The sequence below is a fragment of the Nelumbo lutea genome, chromosome 5, assembly GCF_056320005.1.
Source record: "Nelumbo lutea isolate HS-2025 chromosome 5, American lotus-T2T, whole genome shotgun sequence".
Classification (NCBI taxonomy): Eukaryota; Viridiplantae; Streptophyta; class Magnoliopsida; order Proteales; family Nelumbonaceae; genus Nelumbo; species Nelumbo lutea.
The window spans coordinates 23747748-23770960 of record NC_142688.1 but is presented as its reverse complement, the minus strand read 5'-3'; the positions used below and the strand labels follow the sequence as shown (position 1 = coordinate 23770960).

General features: G+C 39.8%; 1 protein-coding gene across 1 annotated transcript in view; it reads right to left on the bottom strand.

Moving 5' to 3' along the window:
- Positions 1-23213, bottom strand: part of LOC148851021 (exocyst complex component SEC3A) — a 128877-nt gene that overhangs the window by 37815 nt on the left and 67849 nt on the right. Inside the window, exons 8-18 of the mRNA XM_088942820.1 lie at positions 15468-15572; positions 14380-14481; positions 14149-14286; positions 13310-13438; positions 13130-13210; positions 12963-13037; positions 12040-12213; positions 11601-11754; positions 11457-11521; positions 8005-8175; positions 7832-7911 (exon numbers count right to left, since the gene is read on the bottom strand). Coding sequence (XP_088798946.1) covers positions 7832-7911; positions 8005-8175; positions 11457-11521; positions 11601-11754; positions 12040-12213; positions 12963-13037; positions 13130-13210; positions 13310-13438; positions 14149-14286; positions 14380-14481; positions 15468-15572 — 1274 coding nt within the window. The remainder of the gene's footprint in view (positions 1-7831; positions 7912-8004; positions 8176-11456; positions 11522-11600; positions 11755-12039; positions 12214-12962; positions 13038-13129; positions 13211-13309; positions 13439-14148; positions 14287-14379; positions 14482-15467; positions 15573-23213) is intronic.

Below are 23213 nucleotides of genomic sequence, written 5' to 3'. Positions count from 1 at the left end.
ACATGTGAAAGATCCAAAGAAGACCAAACTGGATCCTAAGGCTACAAAGGGAATATTTTTGGGGTACTCTCCTATGCAGAAGGGGTATAAGTGTTATGATCCTGTCTCCAAGAAAAAATATGTCACTAGGGATGTAGTCTTTTTTGAGTCACAACCCTATTTCCAGTCTTCTCAGAATCCTCTTCAGGGGGAGAGTAGTGGGTTGGAAGAGGATTCTCATTCTCCCTTCTTTTTTGTTCCCATTTCATCACCCTCCACTACTACTAGCTGTAACATTCCGGGTCAACCTAGTGAGACTTCCACTGTGCCAGTTGCTTCTCCAGATTCGGCTAATGCTTCTGAAGGTTCCAGTAAACAAGAGAAAGAGATACTTACATACAGTAGAAGGAAGAAGGCCCCTCAACCTCATGATTGCAACCAATTGAACTCAGATCAATCTGTATCTGCAATCCAAGGTAATTCTGATTCACTCAATTCAGATTTGGATCTTCCTATTGCTCTCCGTAAGCCCGTTCGTTCTTGTACCACTCGGCATCCCATAGCTGATTATGTTTCTTACTCACACTTATCTCCTGCCTATCATTCCTTTGTGTCTGTTCTTTCCTATGTATGTGTCCCTTCCAGGTATTTAGAGGCGACATCTGATCCAAGGTGGAAAGAAGCCATGAAAGAGGAGATGAAAGCCCTAATGAAAGCAAGGACATAGGAATTGGTGGACCTGCCAGAAGGTAAAGGCACTGTTGGGTGCAAGTGGGTATTCACAGTAAAGCACATGGAAGATGGGTCAATTGAGAGGTACAAGGCCAGACTTGTGGCAAAGGGATTTACACAAAAGGAAGGAATTGACTACAAGGAAACCTTTGCCCTAGTAGCAAAGCTCAACACAATCAGGGTTCTACTGTCACTAGCAGCAAAATTCTCTCGGGAACTTCATCAGCTGGATGTGAAGAATGGCTTCCTAAATGGTGATCTTCATGAAGAGGTATTCATGGAACCCCCACCTGGATATGATGTTGGAAAGAAGGTATGTAAACTAAGAAAAGCATTATATGGTTTGAAGCAATCTCCCCAGGCATGGTTTGAGAGACTTTGTTTGGCCATGAAGAAAGTAGGGTACACTCAGAGCAGTGCAGATCATACATTGTTTACAAGGAGACAGGATGACAAACTTACAGCACTCATTGTGTATGTGGATGATATGGTGATTACTGGAAATGATGTGTAAGAGATGAAGAGGCTGAAGGAGTTCTTAGCTTCAGAATTTGAGATCAAAGACCTGGGAAATCTGAGATACTTTCTTGGAATTGAAGTTGCTAGATCAAGAGAAGGAATCTACATATGTCAAAGAAAGTATGTGCTAGATCTCCTAGAGGAAACAGGCATGATGGGGTGCAGGCCAGCAGACACTCCAATAGAACCAAGCCATGAATTACAAGAATCAATGGGTGAGGAATATTGTGATAAGGAAAGGTACCAAAAGTTGGTAGGAAAACTGATATACTTATCCCTTACTCGGCCAGACATTGCCTATGCAGTGCATGTTGTCAGTCAATTCATGCATTCACCAAAGACCCCTCATATGAGAGTAGTGGAAAGAATCCTCAGATACTTGAAGACTTGCCCAGGGAAAGGAACTCTATTCAGAAAAAACAACAGATTTGAAATTGAAGCCTACACTGATGCTGATTGGGCTGGGTCCGTTGGAGACAGAAAATCAACCTCAGGTTACTGTACATTCTTGGGAGGAAACCTAGTCACATGGCGTAGTAAGAAGCAAAATGTTGTGGCTAGATCAAGTGCAGAAACAGAATACCGGGCTATGGCACACGGGGTTGTTGAACTCTTATGGCTCAGGACTCTCCTTAATGAGCTTGGTATCAAGACTGAGGGTCCTCTCAAGCTGTATTGTGATAATAAAGCTGCTATCAACATTACCAACAATCCTGTGCAGCATGACAGGACAAAACATATTGAAATTGATCGACACTTTGTCAGAGAGAGAATTATTTCAGGAGAACTTTGTGTGCCTTATACTCCATCAGAGATGCAGATTGCAGATGTATTAACTAAAGGGCTGGCATCAACGAAGTTCAGGGTCATACTTGGCAAGCTAAACATGATTGATATTCATGCTTAGTTTGAGGGGGAGTGTTAGAATGTTAGAGTGATGTTCGGCTGATAAGAGTTCTTATTAGCCCATTCTTATGTTTAACTTATCTTGTAACTGGGCTTGTGTTAATGGGCCTAATCCTGTTTAATGATTTAAGTCATTTGGGTGTCCCATCACTAATCAGGGGCATCCTAGTAATTTCTTGTACCTTGTACTATATTCATCTATAAATAAAGGACTGGCCGACTGGATAGTACAGTTCGACATTCTCTTCAGTTCTGTGGTTCTCTTCTCTTCCTTGCTACTTCGAGTATAGCTCTTCAGATCACAGTTTGGACTGTGCGACTGAATTGCTTCCTTTCAGGACTGATTAAAACCCTAACTTTCCCTAGCATATCAGTTTTGTTTTAAAGTTGTTCTCAGAGTCCTAAGGGGGTTAGAGATCTACGGACAACTACTGTTGTGTTGGCTAGTTGGTTTCAGATCAGAACTACTTTGGTTTTGTGCACATACACTGAGAATACAGATCAAGCCTATACTGTTTTGATTGTGACTGGTGACTCAAGTATTGTTTTTGAGACTTGATAGAAATGGAGTCTAAGATTCAGGCAGAAGGTAGTCTTGGGAACATCAGTTATGGTGGTGTTTCTGAGATGGGTGGTCAGATTACGACCGTAAAGTTTGATGGATCAAACTATTTGGAATGGGTCCAATCAGCCATTATGGCTATTAGTGGAAGAGGTAAATTAGGGTACCTCTTGGGAGATATGAGAGAACCTTCCAAGGGAGACCCGACATATACCAAGTGGATGCAAGAAAACTACTTGGTTATGACATGGCTGTGTAATTCTATGCAGCATCATATTAGCTAGAACTATTTGTGGGCAAAGACAGCTAAAGAGATATGGGATGTTATGAAAGAAACTTACTCCCAACCCCTTAATGTTGCCAGAGCATATGAATTGAAATGTGAAGTGAACACCCTTAAACAAAGAGAGAAACCGGTATCAGTCTACTTCTCTACCTTGAAGTCCCTGTGGCATGAGATTGATCACTTAGAGACTCTTGAGTGGGAGAGTCCCAAAGATGCTCAGACCCATAGAAAGCACATCGAGACAAACAGAGTGTTTGAGTTCCTGGCGGGACTGAACCCAGAATATGATATTGTGAGGCAGCAGATTTTGACTAGAGACAGTGTGACTCTCTCTCAGGCTTACTCATTTGTACACAGTGAAGAAACCAGAAGGAAGGTTATGATGCAACCCGTATCAGCCTTTGTAGCGGCTACACCCAAATCAGAGGGTGATTCAGAGAAGGACAGGAGAAAGGAAGACAAGAAGGATGTAGTATGTGAACATTGTAAGAAACCCAAACATAAAAAAGAGACATGTTGGAAACTGCATCCTCACTTGGTTCCTACGAAGTTAAGAAACAAGAAGGGCACTGCTCATGTAGCCATGAACACTGATTCAACATCCTCATCTGGCACAAAAGGAACATCTTTGGAGACCTTAGCTGCAGTTCGGGCTGCCCTAAAACAGCTAGAAAAGGAGGTTGGAAATTCAACTCAGCCACCACAACCTCCATCAACCCCTGTCACATTTGCCTTCGCCCATTCAAGTACTCGAGCTTCAGCCTATCATGCCTCAGCTCCAGATACTACTGAGCCTTGTTGGGTAATAGACTCAAGTGCATTTGATCACATGACTAACTTGCCTTCACTGTTTACTACTTACCATTTGTCTTCTGGTAGAGATAAGGTATCTATTGCTGATGGCTCCCTGGTTCCTATTTTTGGGAAGGGTGACATCAAGCTTTCAAATACTATGTTCCTATCATCTGTTTTGCATGTGCCTAAGCTTGATACTAACCTTCTTTCAGTCAGTAGTATTACCAAGCATATGAACTGCTCAATAACCTTCTTCCCTGACCGATGTGTTTTTCAGGACTTGGAGACGCAAAAGGTGATTGGGACTGGCCGTGAGACGAATGGGATCTATCTGCTCGAGGAGCGGTTCCGTTAGGGAGAGTCAGTAGAGAAGTTATCTTTTGTTTCTCAGAGTTTGAGTCCGGTTATGCTTTGGCATAACCGATTAGGTCATTTGTCTTTTCGATCTTTACAGAGTCTGTTTCCTACTTTATTTGAGTCTATTGAGTTGTCTCAGCTACAGTGTGAAAGTTGTGAGTTTACTAAGCATTGTAGAAAGCCTTATTTATTGAGCAATAAAAATAGTGATAATTCTTTTGATATTGTGCATATTGACGTTTGGGGGCCTTATCATATCCCTTCCATGGGTGGGTACAGATATTTTTTGTTATTTGTTGATGACCATACCCGTTTTTCTTGGGTTTATCTCATGCGTTCACGAGATGAGGTACCTTCCCTGACCCAAAATTTTCACCAAATGATCCTAACCCAGTTTGATGCCAAGATCAAAGTTCTTCGATCTGATAACACAAAGGAATACTTTGCCAAATCATTGGCATCTTATCTTCTTCATCATGGGGTTATCCACCAGAGCTCTTGCCCTCATACACCTCAGCAGAATGGAGTTGCCGAGAGGAAGAATAGGCACATTTTGGAAGTGGCTAGAAGCCTCATGTTTACTTCCAATGTCCCCATTCGCTTCTGGGGGGATGCTATCCTCACGGCGGTATACCTTATTAATCGGGTCCCTTCCAGGGTCCTTGATACGCGATCTCCTTTTTCGCTTCTACACCCACGTAAGGACTTGTTTTCTATTCCCCTTAAGACATTCGGTTGCACTTGCTTTGTTCAACTTCTCGGACCCCATCCCTCTAAGTTCGAACCCAAAGCCTCCAAATGCATCTTCCTTGGTTATGCACAAACTCAAAAGGGTTATTGCTATTATGGTCCTATCTCCGGGAGGAAGTTTGTTTCCATGGATGTCACTTGCTTTGAGGGGACACCCTATTATCCTCGGGTTGCCCCTCAGGGGGAGAGTAGTGAGAGTGGGGGTTTGAGTTCTTGTCTTCAGGGGGAGAGCAGTGAGAGTGGGGTAGTTCCTTTACCTATTCCATTGGGTGATGAGAACTGCAATGGTGAGGGTGGTCAAAGGGATCAGGAGTTGAGGGAAAGCTGCAATGGTGAGGGTGGTCAGAGGGATCAGGAGTTGAGGGTTTATCACAGGCGGTGCGGGCAGGTTGATCCTGATCATCAGCAGTCCAGACCAGCTCCAATCTCATCTGCAGCTCCAGATCTAGATACTTCAGTCCCAGAGCCCACAGAGACTTCCCCTACAGATGATCTTGACCTTCCAATTGCAGTCCGTAAAGGGAAACGATGCAATGCAAGTTGATATGGATGCTCTATTGAAGAACACCTGGGAGGTAGTTGATTTGCCAAAAGGAAAGAAACCAGTTGGATGCAGATGCGTATTTACGGTGAAGCATAATGCAGATGGATCTATTGAGAGGTACAAAGCTCGGTTAGTTGCAAGAGGGTTTACACAGACCTATGGCATAGATTACTTGGAGACATTTGCACCGGTAGCCAAGATGACTACTATTCGCGTTCTCTTGTCCCTTGCAGCAAGTCACACCTGGCCTTTATACCAAATGGACGTGAAAAATGCCTTTCTGAATGGAGATCTGCAGGAAGAAGTTTACATGCGTTTGCCTCCTGGATTCTATGATGCAGAAGTAGGTAAGAAGGTCTACCGGCTCAACAAGGCTTTGTATGGTTTGAAACAATCACCTAGGGCTTGGTTCGATAAATTCAGACTAGCACTTGTGAAGTTTGGATATGTACAGGCCCAGTCAGATCATACCCTATTCATCAAGAGGGTGGAGTCCTCTTTGACACTGTTGGCAGTATATGTTGATGATATTGTGGTCACAGGGAATGATAGCCATGAGATTGAGTCTCTTAAACAGCTTCTTCACCAAGAATTTGAGGTGAAGGACTTTGGTGTTCTTCGGTATTTTTTGGGTATTGAGGTTGCTAGATCCAAACAGGGGATCTTTATATCTCAAAGGAAATATGTCCTAGACCTGTTGGTAGAAACTGGAAAGTTAAGTGTCAAGCCTGTAGATAAATCAATTGAACAGAATCACAGGATTAGTGCCGAGAGTGGGGAGCTTCTTGAAGACAAAGTTATGTTCCAGCAACTGGTAGGAAAGCTCCTATATCTCTGCCTCACTCGGCCAGATATTACTTATGCTGTTAGTGTTGTCAGCCAGTACATGCATTCTCCTAGAACCACACATCTTCTTGCGGCAGAAAGAATCTTAGCTTACTTGAAGAGATGCCCAGGTAGGGGTATACTTTTCAAGAACAACAATCACATGAAGGTGGAGGTTTATACTGATGCAGATTGGGCTGCGAGTATTGCTGACAGAAGGTCTACCTCGGGATATTGTGCCCTTGTAGGAGGAAACCTTGTCTCTTGGAGAAGTAAGAAACAAAGTGTTGTCTCCCGGTCAAGTGTTGAAGCAGAATACAGGTCCATGGCCAATGGAGTGGCTGAAATCCTATGGCTAAGATCTCTACTTGAGGAGTTGGGTATTGAGTATGAGAAGCCCCTAATGTTGTACTGTGATAATCAAGCCGCCATTAATATAGCACATAATCCAGCACAGCATGACAGAATCAAACACATTGAAGTTGACCGTCATTTTGTGCGAGAGAGGGTCTCATCTCAAGAAGTATGCCTCCCTTACATCACATCCAGTATGCAATTAGCAGACATTCTTACTAAAGCCGTATCAAGAAAGAAGCTAGAGGCGGATCTATCCAAGTTGGGAATGATGAACATATACTTCCAACTTGAGGGGGAGTGTAGAGAACAGTGATGTGGGCCCCACAGCTGTGGTCCCACTCTGTTCGTAGGATAGAATGTATCTAGTCACAGCTGTGGTTATTTTTCTGTTCTGTTATTTCTAGTTTCAATTTTATATTATTTGTTATTTGTTAGCAGTTATGATATAAACACCAAGGGCAGATATGTCCTTTCATGTAACTAGCATAACCTATATATATTAACTTAAAGTGGCGGCGGTAGAATATGGGCATTCTGTTCTTCTCCTAAAATTCTGTGTTTCTATTGCTCTTCTCATCGAACCTGAAATCTCTTAGTGATCAGGACTGAATAGCAGTCTTGACAACCTACACCATCCAAGCAAGAAAAGACACATTACAGGGTACAGATGAGATCCGGAAATTTGATGCTGGGAAAGGAACTAAGTTGGGGGCTATAATATGTTTGTAAGAGATTGAGCTGGAAATACTCCAGACTTCTCCGAAATCCACACCCTTTTATCTACCTGAGATGGTTGAATCACCATGTTGTTCAGTTTCTGAAACATCTCAATTATTGGAGGCTTGGAGCCATTCTCCCAATCATTTAGGTGTCTTCTAAACAAAGGTCACCATTCTGCTCTACCATTTAGGTATCTTCTAATCAGCACCATGGCAATTCATCATTAGAAAATTGCTAGTCAGGCATGTACTGATGCAACAAAAACACAAGACCTGAGTAATAAGTCATCTTCTTCATAATATGACAGCAATATCTCTATGAACTACACCGAGATTTTTTTGATTGCTAAACCACACTAAGATATGTTGAATGAAGAATTAACTTAATATTTAAGCTCACTGGCTTAATAACTTAATTAGGAATTTTCCAATGTCCTACTGAACCAGCAATTGCCTAAAAAATGACAACTATTCCTCCTCATATGGGATATTAAATTAACCTGGGGATATAAGACAGGACACCCATCTGCCGTACATTGCGTTCATTTCTCTCAATCTGGTGGCAAGCTTCATCAACAAACTGCACACACAAATTACAGGTTACAAAAGAAAAGTCATCATCTCCAGAAAAAAAAATAATAAACACAATTTTACCATGTAAACAAATGATTACCCTGTTGAATTGAACTGAAATTCTTGACTCAAGGTCATCAAGCAAACGACGCACAAACCCTGCTGCATCAGCTTTCTGACCAGAGAGATAGCGCTCTGTAATCCCATGCATTGATATGCAGCGCAAAGGATCAATTTTGTATGCCCAATCCACCACAGCATAGAAGTCCTCCTAAAAATTCATAGAAACATAACCTCTTAAAAATAAATATTTGGAACCACAATAGGAGTTCTCTCAGGTTTACAGTTTTGGTACAAAATCATCAATTAAAAGTTTGAAAGATAAAAAAAACCACATATCGTACTAGCTACTGAATATCATGGTAGCCTAGAAACACAATCATACTGCAGATGGCCTAGCTAAATTTGGTGTGTATTTGGAGCATCTGTATAGCGACAAGCTTCCTCCTTTGTAACTTGTAGGGGTTCCCCCCATGCTTTGTAAATCTCCTCTTGTCCCCCCCCCCTTTTTTCTCAACAAATTCTGGTTAAATTTTCTCAAAAAAAAAAAAAGAAATATGAAATCTCCCTAGATCCACAAGGTTCTTATAGGACCAACTGAACAAGCAATCTCTAAAGGAAGTCCTGACTGAGAGATTAATGATCTTGGAATATTTATAGGGTCACTATTAGTCTGAAAACCATTGCTTATCACAATGGTGAAATATCAGGCTGACATGCAACCAAGAGAATGTTAGTTCAAGTATGAGAGTAGCCACTTTGAGCAAAAATGCCAAAGATTCAGACAACCCCTCCTAAGACACCAAATAACTAGGACCAAGTGACCAACATTGGATAATGGCCATTTTATAGAAAGGAGAAAGAAGAAAACCATGTATATAAGTCTCCCTCAATAATACATGGAGCTTTGGAATCCAACTAGTGATAACTGCTTTAAATTATATCTAATTCATGAGATATTCAGTACTTAGGTAGACAAGGCTTTCTAAACACATTATAATAAAATAAAAAAGACAAGTCTTGACTCGAAGAAGAAAAACAATGGACAATTCTCTGTCAAATCTTTTTACAATGCTTCAAGTGAATTGGGGGGGAAGAAGTACCTGTCAACAGGATCTGGTGAAAAATTATGCCATCCAATATTTTAAAGCGCAGAGGCGTGAGCAATGATTTAAAAGGCATGCCTCAGGCACACCTAGGTCCTAGGAACATTCCTTTCAAAAGGCGCACGACTGGTGCGCCTTTTGAAATTTTGCCGCTTTTTTGCCTTTTTTGAACATAGCAGCTAGGCCAGGGGCTCCGCCCCCGGACCCCTCTGCCATGCCCCTTGAGGAAAGCCTAAACAAGTCCATGTTAGGTCTTAAATTCTTAGTTTTCACACAAAAAATAATGATTTTATAGTTTTACTTGCTTTTTAAGAAGACATTTTATTAGGATGAATGAATGAACAACATTATCAAATTGGGGGTTCTCGGAGCTTCGGCGAGTGAGCGAAGCGAGCAAATGTAATATGTTTTACATTACATTAGCTACATGAAGTAATGCAATTGAGCGAAAAAAGAGATTAGAGGTTTTAAATTCTTGAAAATGTTTTATATGTTTCATTTTATTTTTAAATTCTCATTTGAATATGCTTTACATAATTACATCTTATGTTTATGTATTTCAATTTTAGATAATAGGTTTTTTAAAACATTATTTTAAAAGCTAATTTTAGATTTTTTATTAATATTATGCTTAGTAATTATTTTTTGAAATTTTTGGCATTTTTCTGAATTTTCTGACATTTTTTTTTTATAATTTTGCACCTTGCTTCAAAAAGGCGTTTGCCTCACCTTGCGCCTTGCGCATTTAAAACATTGGGCGTGAGGCATAGTTCAAAATGTAAGAGGCATAAGCCTCCCGAACACAAGGAGGCGTAAGCCTCCTTAAGAGGAGGAGGATGAGGAGGAAGGGGAAGAAGAATAGGAGGAAGGAGGATCTCATTTTTTTCCTTATTTTTAATAAAAATATTTTATATTAAAAAGAATGAAGATGAATAACACTAGTTGAAAGGGGGATCTTGTTGAATCCCACTTTCTTTCCCCTCATCTATTCTTTCCTTCCCTTTCCTTTTATTTTCTTTCATTTTCTCTTTTTTTTTTGTTTCTTTCTTTTTCTTTCCCTTCCATTTCCTTTTTTTTTTTCTTTTTCTTTTTGTCATTTTATTGGAGGTGTGCATGAGGCGTACACCTCAATCATGCCTCATGAAAAAAGTGTACGAGGTGTACGCCTCAAGTGTCAGCGCCTCTGGCCTGCACCTCATGGCATTTTGGGGGCACCTCGCCATATGCCTCCCACGCCTTTTAAAACACTAATGCCATCTAGGGTTGCTTTTTGAATAGAATCCTAATGAAGGCAAACTTGTTGAGAAGGGGGATGACCTTAGAAGAGACGAGGTGTGTCTTATGTTAGGATTCTTAGGAATCAACAGATAACGTACTCCACTAAACTTTTCCCAATGTAATCAGGGATGACCTTAGAAGAGACAAGGTGTGTCTTATGTTAAGATTCTTAGGAATCAATGGATAACTTACTCCACTGAACTTTTCCCTCTTTAATCAGGAATAGAATTTTGCCAGATTTGGGGTGAGAAGTTGCTGTCCAAATTCAGTAGAGGCTTTTCTAAAAGGGTAGCATTTAATGGGATTGACTCTGAGAGGTAAAGTTGTTTGGAGTGTAGTCCTAGCAACGATTTTCTGGGTGATTTGGCAAGAAAGGAATGGAAGAATTTTCCATGATTGACATAATTCATTTGATACGGTTTTTCAAAGATTAGTAGGAAAGATAGTCTTGTGGTTGAGTGTTCATAGAGAATTTAAAGGAAGAAGTTCTAGTACTTTACTACTTTTTTGAGCTTGAAAGTCCTTTTGTAAAAAGTCAAGGGCTAGTGGCTTTGTAAACAGTCAAAGGATAGGGGCCCTGTTTATCTTCTGGTTATACATGGTTTTGGTAGTAATAAAATAGTTTTTACCTTGCCTTTCTGAAAAAACTCAAAAGTGCATATTCTTTTTACGAATAATCAAAAAATTTATTAATGTATAAGTGTGTGCAAGATTATGTACAAAAAGTACAGAAGCCAAAGACTGTATAGTGCACTGCCTTCTACACCCAAAGACAGAGCTTCCCCTATCCATATTGTCCACAGTCAAAGCAGAATCAACACAGCACTCAATCGTCCATTAGTTGTACTTCTGTGTTCTATGAAATCAATCTTTCTGACCTTCAACAGAAGTTGTTGCTATAGCTTTCAGCTAGAGATGATCATCCAATTATGCAAATTTTTTCCTACAAGCCCTTTGTGCTTCTCAATGAAGTAAACACAATTTGATGGTTCCAAATATGCACAGAACCAGTTTCCAGTCTGTCCTTGTGAAGCTAAAGAATGTGCCAAATTTAGCAACTGAAATAAGTTCATGAATAGAGATCATCAATTTATTTGGAAAAGATTACTTGGATTCCATCAAGCAAATCTTGAAGAGATTCATTTAATGATCCCAGCTCCAAAGAACTTTTACCTGCAGAGTTAAATTTATGTTAATTCACTTTCCAAAATTTAGAGACATATATCAAAATATTTGAACACATTAAGATTACCCTCTTTGCTATCATTTTCATCAATGTCCATAATGCCCAAATCATCATCATTTGTATCATCTTCATTCAACCCATTTTTGTCCCCACTAGCAGGACCTCCAGGTGGAACAAGAGCAGGAACCTCAAAGCACATGAAATGTGCAAAAAAGGAACTCTAAAATTCGAGTAGCAGAAGCATTTCAGTATGCCATACAATAAGAGTATAATTATAAGAAATCGACCAAAGAAAATACAATGAATAAATAGAAAAAAGTATTTCCACAGCATAAAGTAGAGAAATAGGGCTTGTTTTCTGAAAACCCGTATTGGTATTAAGGTAAGGTAGCTAGTTTCTGATCTACCAAGCTAGGGGTGTTGAGGCATATCTTTCATAACACATTGCTACAAGCAATAAAGTTCAAGTTATTGATAAAAAAAAATAGAGAAATTGGGTTATAACCTCATCAACAAGGAGGGGGATGAAAATAGTAAGCATCTTTGCATATGCATCAGATACATTGGAAGTGTCTGCATTATTCACAGTTTGACTGGAACCAGAGGAAGCTTCAAGCCAGACAGTGGGATTTCTTGATGCTTTTGTGCCAGCACGAAGCTCATTAGCAAACTCACGGGCCTGCAAATGATTAAAAAATTCAAACCTTTTAATAAGATTTACTTTATTCCCCAAAACACAAGATGCATCAATACTAGGTTCCCTTCATTCAAGACAATTATATCAATAGAAGAGTTGTAGTAAAGAATGAGTTTATGCACTCTGTCTCTTTGCTACTTCACACTACAGACATGGTGGAAACCATGAAAAGAAACAGTTCAAAACAAAATCAAGCATGGGTTTCCACCTTGTCTAAATGCCAGGGTATTGAAGAGTTGAATAAACATTTTGTTTACTAGCATTCCTCATAATCTAGTAATGGAACATATCTCTTTGTTGCCAGCAATGAAAAAGAAAACCCAAACAACTAGGCATACCAAGTTCCATTCAAGGCAAACAGAAGGCATCAGAAATCAACCATGACAAGAGTCACACACATGCAACCACAACAAATTTGACATGTTTTCAGAGTTTTTTCTGGTAAAACATGCTTCCAGAGTTGATAATACATTTAGACATATATCTATTCAGTTTTTCTTTTCTGATCATAATATGTTAGGGTGTAACTGAGGAGCTTTTATTGTTGGTTCTTATTCTTCTTTTTTCTAGGATTTGATCCATGGGTCCGTCTGTACAGCCTCCCACTGTACAGGGAGACCTTCAGTCTTGTGATCTCTTTCTTCCTCTCATTTATGATACATTACCATTTCCAAAAGAATAATAAAGAAAGTAGATATAAGATAAATAGCAAATGTATATTGTGTCCTGACCTCTCGACGAAGCAGCAAGTTAAGAGAACTACAATAAGCTTTCCGCAATGGACCCAAACAATTCTTGTCGAGACTCTGGAATTAGTGCAGGAAGAAATGGTTGAGAAAGAAAGAATGAAAGGTATTAGAAAAATTAGTACTGGTTCAATTTCAGATTGATTTGAAACCTTTAAGTGTTGCAGAAGGCGTGCATATGTCCTGCATTTGTACCGCAGGTCTGCATGATCAGGCCTCTTTAATTGTCCTCGCTGTGCATATCATTAAGATTTAAGACAAGAAAAGTTAAGTACATCAATCAGAATAAGTTTGATGCTAATCACAAATAGTATAGCATGTAGTTGAGATACCTGAGAAAAGTAACTTTTATCACTTATCATAAAATCCACCAGGCTAGAAAAGTAGTTCCTCAAGAATTCAGATGCTCTCCGAACAAAAGTAGTTTTTAATTTTTCAAGCTCTATACGCTTCTCTTTAACCTGTGTAAATTTCACTTACATATTAGATGGAAAAGATTATCTTGAGAAGCTTGTGCCAATTTTCTGAGATTTTTCTAGAAATTCTTTGAAATTCAACCAAAGGTCCTACAAAATAACTTTCTGAGATTTTTCAACATCAGGAGAATATCCACCAATTCATAGATAGAAACTGAACATCAAGACGCAAAACAATTCCTGATTTAAAAAGGGAGAGAATATAAGCACATAAAATATCTTTGACCTGTTACTGATTAAATAAACAAGATCATTCATGTCCATAAATGAACCCAAGACCATAATCAGCAACCTAAGTTGTCAAGAAATCTTTAAGAACTAAGAAAGGCTCTGCCAATGTCTTTCTAAGATCCTTCAAATCCAAGAAAATGCCTATTGATCCATAAGATGAAACAGAAAATCATGTAATAAAACAATTCCCAATTTAAAAGTGGGAGAAAACAAACAAAAACATATGATCGCATATTTATGTGCATCAAGGAACCTTTCAAGGAAGATTGAGATGGATCATCAAGAAAACTTCCTTGAGAAGGCCTTGGGTTAGTTCCAAAACTTGTGGGTGTTAGTGTATAGGAAATTGTCTTTATGCTCAGGGTATATCTGTTTTTGTGCACAGGATGTTACCAATAATATTTTTCATTCATTACAAAAACGGATAAGTAAATCAAAACAAGAAAAGAAGGCAGAGAACATACAGCTCGCATGTCTGCATAGCAAGGATCCAAATTTGGAACTTCCAGACCACGTAAAGCACTCGTTAACCATTCGCATGCTTCAATATTCTGAAGCATGCGTGATTCATCAAATGAACCGCTTGTTAGAGAGGCTGCATACTGAAAATCAAGAAAATGGAGTTAGAGAATCTGCAAAACCATATTCAAGCCAGTTATTAATACTTCAAATGCAAGTGATACACCACCATATACCTCAGAGGGAACACGCAGCCTTTCAACAAGCTTATCAAGCTCCTCTACAAGGGCCTTGTTATTCACAGACTGCATCTCTAACTTATTATTACGATTTTCTATCTGAATATCAGAACCAAAGAAATCCAGGTAAGATTTAAATCTAAGAAAAAGCACAGTATATGGGTAAAAGGTATGCAATATTCATTCTAATTATGTAAACCAAAGAGTGAAAGTACTAATTAAAATTGTAACAATGGTGGGCCAGATGGGTCATAGAAGGCAGCATTTTTTTTATTTCTTATTTTAGGTTAATGGGCCTCACACATATGGGCCTGTTAACAATTGTATTTCTTTTCCTCAGCAGCCGCCCTCTTAAGGCATTCTTGCAATTACTTCAAGTTGATTAGAATTAATAAAAGTTAATTAGGAGAAGGAATGAGATTAGATCGAACTGCTCATCTCCTTCCCCCTTTCTTCCATTCTTCTTCTCCTCTCTCTTATTCGGATTTCTCCTTTTTATTTCTCCCTTCTTTTTCTTTGATTATTTCCCTTTCCTGTTGCTGGTTTTCTACTGAAATGAAGCATGAAAACCATATGAAACTGTGTGATTATCTGGATTCTGGAATGGACACTTAATGAAGAGGCCTTCAACAGATTCAATGAAAATTCAGATAAATCAATTGATAAGAACATTAAGCTTACATTAATTAGAGAACAGGCAATAGGAAAACTGGAAAAGAGAAGATAAGAAATTGGTTTTCCATTTAAGGGGAAAACAGGGCAAAGTAAACAAGTTGTGGCAAGTTTATCCCCATCCTATAAGAAGTACAAACTGGAACGCATGGTTTCTTCTTCACTAGACAAAGAAAAAAAAGTCCTTACAGATAAATCATAAAAGCAGTAAATTATTATCATTAAAATATTAAAAATACATCTTCGCATATGAAAAATGTAAAAAGAATCTTAAAATATAGCAGCAGAAACATGTATATTTCTTCCCAAATGGCACAATGATATTCCAACCTTATAGATCATGCACCAGTTCCTACTTTTTTTTCCAGAAAACTACTTGACATTCAAATTTTAAGCATAAAAGATGGCCATACCGATTCAATGTCCTCTCTCATGTGTCTGAGTTTTACATTAAAAATTCCTAGCCACTCATCCATATCATCTACACAAATCATTGCTGATTCTAAACCTTGCAAAACCTGCATTTGAATGTAATACCAGTTAAATATCCAAACTACAGAAATCACCTGAAGGACTTGAACATAAAAAATAAATAAATAAATGCAGAGAGATTGAGCCAAATAGGCCTTAGTTTCTTATTTATTTCAGTAGCTTTGTTTCTACTGTTATATCTGCTATGGTGGGCCAGCTTTATGCGCCTTAATACTTATTTTCTTTTATGTTTTTAAGTCTGCCGCCCAACTAAGGACACTCTTGTAATTTCACATAATTTTGTTTCAGCACATATTAAATAAAATAAGATAGACAGAGAGAGGGGATTGAACTATTCTCTTCCTCTTCTCTTCTCTTCTTCCTAAAGCTTCTACTGAACTTCTTCTTCTCCTTTCTTTCTTCCTTTATTCTATTTTCAGATTTATTGCAGGTGTATTTTGCTACTATAAAAAACATGAGATTTTTTACCATCTCCCACTTTGGAAAGAATTTTAGACATTTATTGCAGTGATCAAATGAACCAGAACCAGGATTACAGGTCAGACCAGCACTAGTAAAATGCAATGTTTTCTGTTTTATTGGAGACAACAAACAAGAACTTTATTGATAATCAAAAGAGAAAAGAGAAAATGCATATATATGGCAAGCCTCCCTAGTCGAAGAGTCACAAGAAATCCACAATTGTATAAACTCAACCCTTGTTCCTCGTCTCAAGAAAAGTTAGCCCAGTTGGGTAGAAATGGAACTCCAGAAAAGCTATCTGTGATGTACTAAGCCAAACTGTCAACTAGGGAGTTAGCCGATCTGTGGTGGATCCATCAGAACAACATGTTCCCTCTAGCAAACATAGATCTCCCCTCCCTGATAAAATATTGTAACAATCAAGGGCCCTCATTCACCTGAGAATCTTCTTCCACCCAACTCATGAATAACCTAGGAAGAACATCAGCTGTAAATATTGAAGAAAGAGAGGATATCAGATCTAATAGAATTCCCAATGCCAATGGGACCTAAATAAATTAATAGGATTGTCAATAGTTAAGTCCAATTGCCAACGTGATGGTGATGAGGTCATAAACAAAAAAGAATTGCTCTTAAGAAATAATGCTACTAGAGTAACTCTTACTGCTGATAAAAAGAACAAAAAAATAAAAAAGAATCATATCATAGGCCACATAACAAGTGGTGAAGAACAACAGGGTGGGGAGTGCAAGTTTAAGGCTCTACAAGGGTAAGGCTGAAAATGTTGATCATGGATCAAGGTACCAAGACCAGATTTGGGAGAATACAGGTGCCACTGAAATTTCCTAAACAGATTGGAATACAAATCCCAAACAGATTATATGAAATTTTAAGGCAAGTGGTTACAAGAAGGTTTTCAGCAAGTCCCAAAGAAAGAAATTGGAGAGAAGGGGTCAGATGGTACACCTGCAAAATGCATCATTGGAGAAAAAGAAGCAACTAATTAACCAGTCAAACCTTGGTCAATTTGGCTGAAATTTGGTGGCATTAAAGTACTCTTATAGTACTAAAATACTGTAGATTTTCAGCTCAATCCAAAGTAGAAGTTCAGGACTGTTATCAGTCTTGAACCCAAAGGGATTTCAGGTTTGAAAATAAGAAAAAAGGTAAGAGAAAAGAGGAGGAAGAGGGAGGAGAAGCAGTAGAACACAAGACTAGGTCTGCCCTTAGTCTTTATAGGTTATGCTCATTACATGGAAAGGACAGATCTGCCCTTAGTCTTTACATAACAAATAGAGCAAAAATAAGACTGAAATAAATAACAACTGAAACAACTAAATGACCAATAGCTAACCCTAGGAAGACTAAAAACACCTTCTACCCTACGAACACAGTGGGACCATATCTGTGGAGCCGACATCAGTGTTCTCTACACTCACCCTCAAGTTGGGAATAAATGTTTATCATTCCCAACTTGGATAGATCCGCCTCTAGCTTCTTCTGTGGTACAGCTTTGGTGAGGATATCTGCCAGCTGCATGTTGTAGGTGATGTATGGAAGACACTTCTTGTGATGAGACCCTCTCTCGTACAAAGTGTTGATCAACTTCAATATGCTTAGTTCTGTCATGCTGCACCGGGTTGTGTGCTATATTAATAACCGCTTGATTATCACAATACAGCATCAGGGGCTTCTCATACTCAATACCCAACTCCTCAAGTAGTGATTTCAGCCAAAGAATTTCAGCCACTCCGTTAGCCATTGACCTGTACTCAGCTTCAGCACTAGATCGGGAGACAACACTCTGTTTCTTACTCCTCCAAGAGACCAGGTTACCTCCCACAAGAGCACAATATCTAGAGGTAGACCTTCTGTCATCAACACTCCCAGCCCAATCGGCATCCGTATAGACTTCCACCTTCATGTGGTCATTGTTCTTGAACAATATACCATTACCCGGGCATCTCTTCAAGTATGCTAGTATTATTTCTACTGCTAGAAGGTGTGTGGTTCTAGGAGAATGCATGTACTGACTGACAACACTAGCTGCATAACTGATATCTGGCCGAGTGAGGCATAGATATAGGAGCTTTCCCACTAATCGCTGGAACATAACTTTGTCTTCAAGCAACTCCCCACTCTCTGCACTAATCATGTGGTTTTGTTCAATGGGTGTATCTGCAGGTTTGACACCCAGCTTTCCAGTTTCAGCCAACAGATCTAGAACATATTTCCTCTGAGAGACAAAGATCCCCTGTTTAGATCTAACAACCTCAATACCCAAAAAATACCGTTGTGTGTACCCAGATCTTTCACCTCAAACTCTTGATGAATGAGCTGTTTGAGGGACTCAATCTCATGGCTGTCATTTCCTGTCACCACAATATCATCAACACATACTGCAAGTAGTGTCAGTGAGGACTCCACCCTCTTGATGAACAGTGTATGATCTGACTAGGCCTGTACATAACCGAACTTCCCAAGGGCTAGTTTGAATCTCTCGAACCAAGCTCTAGGTGACTGCTTCAAACCATACAATGCCTTATTGAGCCGACAGACCTTCTTACCTGCCTTTGTATCATAGAATCTAGGAAGCAACTGCATGTAAACCTCTTCCTGCAAGTCCCCACTCAGGAAGGCATTTTTAACATCCATTTGGTACAAAAGCCAAGTGTAGCTTGCTGCAAGAGATAATAGAACCCGAATGGTGGTCATCTTGGCTACCGGGGAAAATGTCTCCAAGTAATCTATACCATAAGCTTGAGTGAACCCTTTTGCAACTAGCCGAGCTTTGTACCTCTCAATGGAACCATCCGCATTGTGTTTCACAGTAAATACCCATCTGCATCCAACTGGTTTCTTTCCTTTGGGCAAGTCAACTAGCTCCCAGGTATTATTTTTCAACAGGGCATCCATTTCAACTTGCATTGCACCTCTCCACTCCGGGACTGATAGGGCTTCTTGCATTGTTCTTGGAATAGGGACATTAGCAACGGAAGTGAGATAGGACCTGTAGGAGGGAGATAGGCGATCATAGGACAAAAACTAGGAGATGCAGTGGGCTGTAGATGTGGTGCAATGCCGTTTTCCTTTACGGATGGCAATGGGAAGGTCAAGGTCATCTATAGGGGATGAGGTAGCAACAATGGAAGGAGTCTCTGTGGGCCCTAGGACTGTAATATCTGGACTTGGAGCCGCAAAAGAGGTTGGAGCTGGCCGGGACCAACCTGCCTGCATTGCTTGTGATAGACTCTCAACTCCCGATCCCCCTAACCACCCTTGCTACTGCAGCCCTCATCACCCACTGGAATAGGTAAGGGAACAGCCCTAAAAGTACTAACCCTGCCCTCACTGCACTTCCCCTAAAGAAAAGGACCCAAATCACCACGCTCACTACTCTCCCCCTGAGGAGAGACCCGAGAATAGTAGGGTGTCTCCTCAAAGAAAGTGACATCCATGGATACAAATTTCTTCCCTGAGATAGGATCATAACAGCAATAACCCTTTTGAGTTTGTGCATAACCAAGAAAGATGCATTTGGAGGCCTTGGGTTCGAACTTGGAGTGATGAGGATCGAGAAGCTGAACAAAACAGGTACAACCAAATGAGCATTACCCTTTTTATTTCTCAACTTTGCCGGGACCAAATGTGATGCAGCTTCCAACATGTTTCTTTTGTGTGTTTAGGTTTCTTGCAATGCTCACACACCACATCCCTTTTATCTTCCTTCTTTCTGTCCCTCTCTGAATCACCCCCTGTTTTGGGTTTGACAGCTACCAAGGCAGGTGTAAGTGGCTGAGGTTGCATCATGACTTTCCTCTTGGTCTCTTCATTGTGCACTAAGGAGTATGCCTGAGAGAGGGTCACACTATCTCTGGTCAAAATCTGCTGCCTCACAATATCATATTCTGAATTCAGTCCTGCCAGAAACTCAACACTCTGTTTGTCTCGATGTGCTTTCTATGAGTCTGAGCATTTTTGGGACTCCCATTCAAGAGTCTCTAAGTGATCAATTTCATGCCACAGGGAATTCAAGGTAGAGAAGTAGACCGACACCGGTTTCTCTCCTTGTTTAAGGGTATTCACCTCACATTTCAATTCATATGCTCTAGCAACATTAAGGGGTTGGGAGTAAGTTTCTTTCATCACATCCCATATCTCCTTGGTTGTCTTTGCCCATAAGTAATTTCGGCTGATATAAGGCTGCATAGAATTACACAACCATGTCATAACCAAGTAGTTTTCTTGGACCCACTTGGTATACATAGGGTCGACCTTGGAAGGTTCTGCCACATCTCCCAAGAGATACCCTACTTTGCCCCTTCCCCTAATAGCCATCATGGCTGATTGGGCCCATTCCAAATAGTTTGATCCATCAAACCTTACGGTTGTAATTTGAAAACCTGTCTCAGAACCACCACCATAACTACTGTTCCCAAAACTGCCTTCTGCCTGATTCTTAAACTCCATTTCGGTCAAGAACCAGAAGTCTCAAAATTAGGGTTACTACAGTCAAAAACAGCACTTGGACTATCAACCACAATCACAAAATCAGTATAGAACCAATCTGTACTCACAGTAGATGTACATGAAACAGGTATAAAACTAATCTGAAATCAATAACCACACACAACAGCAACAGTCCGAACTGTTTTCACCCCCTTAGAAGAGTTCGAAACCCCAAGAGAAAACTGAAAAACAGTTTGAAGAACAATCTGATATGCTGAAGCCGAATTGGGGTTTTAATCAGTCCTAAAAGCAAATTCTTAGCCGTACACTCCAGATAGTACCGTACGGATAAGGCTTGTAGTAGGGTTAATATGAAACCCTATAACTGATCAATGTTGAGGAGAGGACTATTAGGGTTTGCCGCAGCATTAGATCACAAGGTTCAGTCCAGTACTAGGGTTTGCCGCATGATCAAGACAAAACCCTAGAGAATAGAAAGATAAAACCCTACAGTGGTTCGGCCGCCCTTGCTAGATAGGTCCAACCTATCTTCTCTGATAGTACTTCTCTCAGAAAATAAAAAACTTACAATAGGATGTTGTTCGCTGCCTTCCAAGGTTACCCGAACCCTAGCCTTCTCTGATTCATCCTGATCACCAACTTGCTACAATTGTGGCAATTCTTCAAGCAGCTGCTAATCCTCTAGAGATCTCCAAGAACCAGTCAACGAACTCTACTTTCTCAGCTTCCAGCCTTAGATGGTTCTCATGTGGTCGGCTGGACTAGACTCACATGAGAAACCCTAGCTCTGATACCAAGTAGAAGTTCAGGACTGTTATCAGTCTTGAACCCTAAGGGATTTCAGGTTCGAAAATAAGAAGAAAGGTAAAAGAAAAGAGGAAGAGGGAGGAGAAGCAGTAGAACACAAGAGTTAAAAAAGGAGGAGCAGAAGCTTAATGTTCTGCCGCCACCACTTTAATTAATATTTATAGGTTATGCTCATTACATGGAAATGACAGATCTGCCCTTAGTCTTTACATAACAAATAGAGCAAAAATAAGGCTGAAATAAATAACTGAAACTATTAAATGACCAATAGCTAACCCTAGGAAGACTAGAGCACCTTCTATCCTACGAACACAGTGGGACCATAGCTGTGGGGCCCACATCAGTGTTCTCTACATCCAACATGTTGAATTTCCCCAACTAAAGGCTAAAAGATGACAGATTTTTTGGTTCTACAAGAAATGGTCAAAGTCAAAGTTAACAGATTGAGAGTGGATCACACTCGTATATATCGTAATTCCCATGATTACTATTTATAGTAATTGTCCTAATTACTTTACCTTCCAAGAGTGGTTATCATTATCAATACCTTATCATGCTTATTGACGACCATTCCAAATATGTATGGATGCATCCAATGCAGTCTTTAGATGAAGTTCCAAAAATTGTAAAGCGCTTCCAATGTATGATATTTACCCAGTTTCAAATTGAAAATTCAAATATGCCAGCCTCACAATGACAGAGTATTTCCGCTGTGACTTCATGAAGTTTTTTGCCTCATGGATCCCTACACCACATTTCTTGTGCTAAAACACCCCAATAAAATGGCATTGCTGAAAGAAAAAACTGCCATCTCCTTGGAGCTACATGTGGGTTGTTACTACGTATGAATGTTCCCAAGCATTTCTGGATAGATGTTGTTTTACTTGGTGCATATCTCATTAACCATATGCCATCTCAGTTGTTGGAGTACAAGGCCTCACATCAACTCCTGTTTCCCAAGGCCCCCTTGTTTTTTTGTCCCTATGTGCATGTTTTGTTGTCATTATTTTGTTCACGACCTATCTCCCTTTCATGGTAAACTCAACCATAGTGCCATTCCCTATGTTTTCCTAGGTTACCCTTCTTCTCAAAAGAGTTACCAATGTTTTGACCCTATCTCCAATAAGTACTATGTATCTAAGGACGTGTCCTTTGAAACTGAGCCCTTTTTCCTATTTCTCCTTAAGGGGAGAGCAAAGTTGAGGACAAGTGTGTTCAAGTTCAGCTTCCTCTTCTTCCTGATCCTCCTCCATTCCATGTTTTCCTTCACCGTTATAAGGGTTAGTCGAGTTCAAGAGCCAAGAGTAACTTGAAATTATACCACTAGTATCATTAGATTCTCCGGGGGCAAATCCTTCTCAGTCAGGTATCATTGTTCCTATTGATATGCCTAACCCCATTGATATAGATACTTATGTTGTTGATGATCTCGACATTCCTATTGCTAAAAGAAAGAGTGTTAGGTCCTATACCACAAGCATCTCATTTCCCATTTTGTTTCCTATGAAAACATCTCACATTCTTTTCGTGCGTTTCATTCTTCTATTAACAGTGTTCCTATCCCTAAGAATGTGGCAAAGGCCTTGTTCGTACATGAATGGATAGATGCAACTGGGTATTTATAGTGAAACATAGGGCTGATGGCATAATGGAAAGGTATAAGCCTAGTTGGCAGCAAAGGGATTCACGCAGGTGTACGGGGTGGATTGCGCAGAGATATTTGCCCCAGTACCCAAGATGAACTCCATTAGAGTCCTCTCATTGGTAACTAATTTTCACTAAGATCATCAACTAGATATCAAGAATGCCTTTTTGAATGGTAATCTAGAAGTAGATGTGTATATGGTTCAATCCCCTGGTTTCTGTGCTAAAGGCAGTGAGCAAAAAGTGTGCAAACTAAAGAAATCCTTGTATGGCCTAAAACAATC